At 44.9% G+C, this 3671-nt stretch overlaps 1 protein-coding gene across 1 annotated transcript; it reads left to right on the top strand.

Moving 5' to 3' along the window:
• Nucleotides 1–2379: 2379 nt before the first annotated feature.
• On the top strand, nucleotides 2380–3066 carry CLDN34 (claudin 34; the record flags this gene model as incomplete). The annotated part of the gene is made up of 1 exon (XM_084279746.1): nucleotides 2380–3066. One exon carries the CDS (start codon nucleotides 2380–2382, stop codon nucleotides 3064–3066), a length of 687 nt encoding a protein of 228 aa, XP_084135872.1.
• Nucleotides 3067–3671: the final 605 nt, after the last annotated feature.

The following is a 3671-nucleotide window of genomic DNA, read 5'->3' as shown; positions in this document are numbered from 1 at the left end:
GTGTGATTCAGGTTTGGCCTCCATGTGCTCCCCTGATTCAAACAGGGACAGAACGGAGTCGGTGCAGGACTCCTTCAGTTGCCCTCTTTTCCCCCTGGCATCTCCCCATCACCTGGCACCTACAGAAATGACATGGGTTTGATGAGGATCTGGGATTGAAAGAAAAAACATTCATCATTTCCCATGGGACTTCTATGCTGTGTGGCTGTTAACAACTGGTAATTAGATGGGAGGGTGGGGGGCAGGGGTTGTAATCACTTTGGGAACAACATAGCAGACTGAGGTAGCATTTATAAAATGGGTTTAAGTAGATAAAATATAGGAGGCTATTTCAGAGTGATTTCCTCCATGCAAGAAAGGGTTAAATGTGCCTTTTCAATAATGATTAATATGTCCCACAGGAAATCAGTCCCATTGGAAACACGTTGATGAACTGAGAGGCCAAAATGAGAAGACTGCAGATGTGGCCGTGTTTGGCTGGCATCAAAACCCACTCTGCCCCATCCTCTTACCCCTGGCCTCAGCTTTGGGACTGAAGTAAGTATGGGTTCTGGTATGAGAAGATGGGAAGTGTTTGCTTAAGGCCATATTGTTAGGAAGATACTTTTTATTTACTATTTCCACAGGTGGCTTTTTGCAACTAGATTGTATCACTGAATCTGTTAGGTTAAGGTAAGTAAATAGAAAAATTATTGCTTTAGTAACAAAATATAGTTTCAGCTCTATCTTCTTATCATCAGAGTGAACTTGGTACAGTATTTTCTTCAGTCTTGAACATGATGGGAGCAGGAGAAAAGGTATTCTAGGTAACTCATAAAATACAGGGAGCCCTACAGCCTTTCAGATCAACATCATAAAGTCAAGGCCACTTCTTACCTAATCACAGATCATTCCTCTAACTGTTTGGAAGGTCATAGGAAAGACATGGGGAGTTTACAGCTCTTTTTAATTAGAATAAACCCCTAACTTGCAGTCAGAGTGCACAGTGTCAGCAAACAAACCTAAGATCTTTTGCTAGTCTAAATGACTAAAATCTTTCCCACCGCAACTGGAGCAGCTGTACAGGTTGCAGAAGGGTGTGATCTGCCCAGATAAAACACTAAAGAAACCTTGGTTGAAGTTTGAGGCTGGGAAAGCAACGGCAGCACAGCCAAGCCCCAGCCCAGGCACAGAGTGTTGTAGTTCTCATAAATTCAAGTGTTTCTGCTCATGCATTCATGGTTAAATAATATAAAAGAGGTCGAAGGTCAGTGGTCAGTATCAGACTTTGCTGCCCAGATTTGCTCCTGGTTGCATGCACTGTGCATAAGGGTCTTTGAACATAATGGTTAATTACCAAGGCTGGAAAGCTGCCTGGCAGAGAGGGACCTGGGGGTGTTGGGTGACTGCGGACTGAATGTGAGCCAGCAGTGTGCCCAGGTATCCAGGAAGGCCAACAGCATCCTGGCTTGTATCAGGAGTCGCGTGGCCAGCAGGTCTAGGGAGGTGATTGTGCCCCTGTGCTCGGCACTGGTGAGGCCGCACCTCGAGTGCTGTGTGCAGTTTTGGGTCCCTCACTACAATAAGGACATCGAGGCCCTGGAGTGTGTCCAGAGAAGGGCAACCAGGCCGGGGAAGGGGCTGGAGAGCAAACCTTATGAGGAGTAGCTGAGGGAGCTGGCGTTGTTTAGTCGGGAGAAGAGGAGGCTGAGGGGAAACCTTACTGCTCTCTACAACTACTTGAAAAGTGGCTGTAGAGAGATGGGTGTTGGTCTCTTCACCCAAGCAACAGGTAATAGGACAAGGGGAAATGGTCTCAAGCTGTGCTAGGGCAGGTTCAGATTAGACACTGGGCAAAAAGTTCTTCACTGAAAGGGTTGTCAGGCACTGGAACAGGCTGCCCAGGAGGCCGGTTCAGTCACTGACCCTGGATGTGTTTAAAAGAGAGGTAGACGAGGTTCTCAGGGTTATGGTTTAGTAGAGGACAAGTATGGTTGGACATGATGATCTCAAAGGTCTTTTCCAACCTAGTGCTTGTGAAGGAAGAAAATAACTTGGAAAAAGATGTAAATTTTCCTTTCGGGAATGTAAAATAAATATTGTAATAAGAGCTAATTACAGACCCTTTCTTCTCCTTGTGATACAATGAAATATAAAGGATTAAAAGTCTCAACATTATTTATCTATGGACATTAAACTTCAACAATTCATTGCAGTTGGGAAAGGTGACTGCATCCTCCCTCTGCACACATATTCTCTCCTGCTTTTTCTTTTTCACTAAGAGGTTCACCTATTCACTCAAATACTAATTGCCTCTTTAATTTTTTACTGTTTCTTTCCAGGAAGAAACTCTATTCACATGGCTACGGTGTCTGTGACAGAACAGATGACCTTCAGAGGATGAGCTCCTTGGTCAGGACCTCCCACCTCCAAGTAGCCGCCTTTGCTCTGGGTACGGTAGGCTGGATCCTGTGCACTGTTTCAATGGGACTCGTGGAATGGAGAGTGTGGCACGTAGACAACACCACCGTCATCTCCTCTGGCATTGCCTGGGTGGGGATTTGGAAAGTCTGCTTCATCAGTTACCTCCATGTCTCGCCTGGCTATAAAGAAGAGTTCTGCCATAAATTCAGCGGCTACGACCCCTCCATCCCCCACGAAATTTATGCTGCCCAGGGTCTCCTGCTGATTGCCATGTTCCTGGGCTTGCTGGGACTGACTGCCACAGTATTTGGTCTGAGAAATGTTTACATGGGAATGACTCGCAAAGCCCTCATTACCCGCTTCTTCCTGGCGGGTGGCTGCTTCCACGTGTTTGCCGGTCTCTGCGTTCTGATTCCCGTGAGCTGGAATTTCTATTCTGTAACTCACAACCAGAGCATCGCTTTTCCTCCTTCTTACTACATGCCCTCCAGCCCAGCAGCACAGGAAGCTGGTGCTGCCATTCCTATCGGGATTGTAGCTGTCATCCTCCTGCTGCTAAGTGGGACTTTTTCTCTCTCGTACAGATATCCAGTGACCACAGACACCATCGTGAACTCCTGCCAGGATAAATCCCATCCCCTCCATGCTATTCCAGAACAGTAGCATAGTCAATAGTTAAGGAGGGCAACATGAGTGATTTTATGGTCAAGGAACTATAGAACTTTATTTTTGTCCATAGTAGCCACGCTATTTTATTATATGAACCAGCTGAATTACCATCTTAGTTATCACATATGCCCAGAGGTTCATCTTTGAGATAATTGCTGTTGAGCAGCTATTGTGATTCCTATTTGTCCTCTTTTGTATATACAAATGTTATTGATTAATTTATTTTTTGTGTAAGATATTTACCACGCTCAAAGAGCTGATCTGAATTAACTGTCCTGTTAGAAAAATGTGAAACAACTTGTGTTAAATGTGAACTTGTTCCCTTGTTGGTACTAAATTATTTTGTCCATTATTTAATTGCATCTATAGCAAAGGAGGGTTTGTGACTAGTCAGGACTTTTTAATACTGATAATAGGAGTGTCATCGTGGTTGTGTCAGATGAGTCTTCCCTGAATCCTCTTACAAAGGTCTTGCCAGTTCCTCCTCTTCCTCTAGGGCATGGAAAGAGTGTCTTTAATGCTTCTATTTTTCTTTCAACCTATTTGCATTTTCTGTTGCAACATGTTTGCCCCTGGGCAAGGCGCGCTCCTGGTTCCCC

This window comes from Gallinula chloropus (genome assembly GCF_964237585.1).
Source record: "Gallinula chloropus genome assembly, chromosome: 1".
In the NCBI taxonomy this organism is placed as follows: Eukaryota; Metazoa; Chordata; class Aves; order Gruiformes; family Rallidae; genus Gallinula; species Gallinula chloropus.
This window is presented reverse-complemented; position numbering and strand designations above follow the sequence as displayed.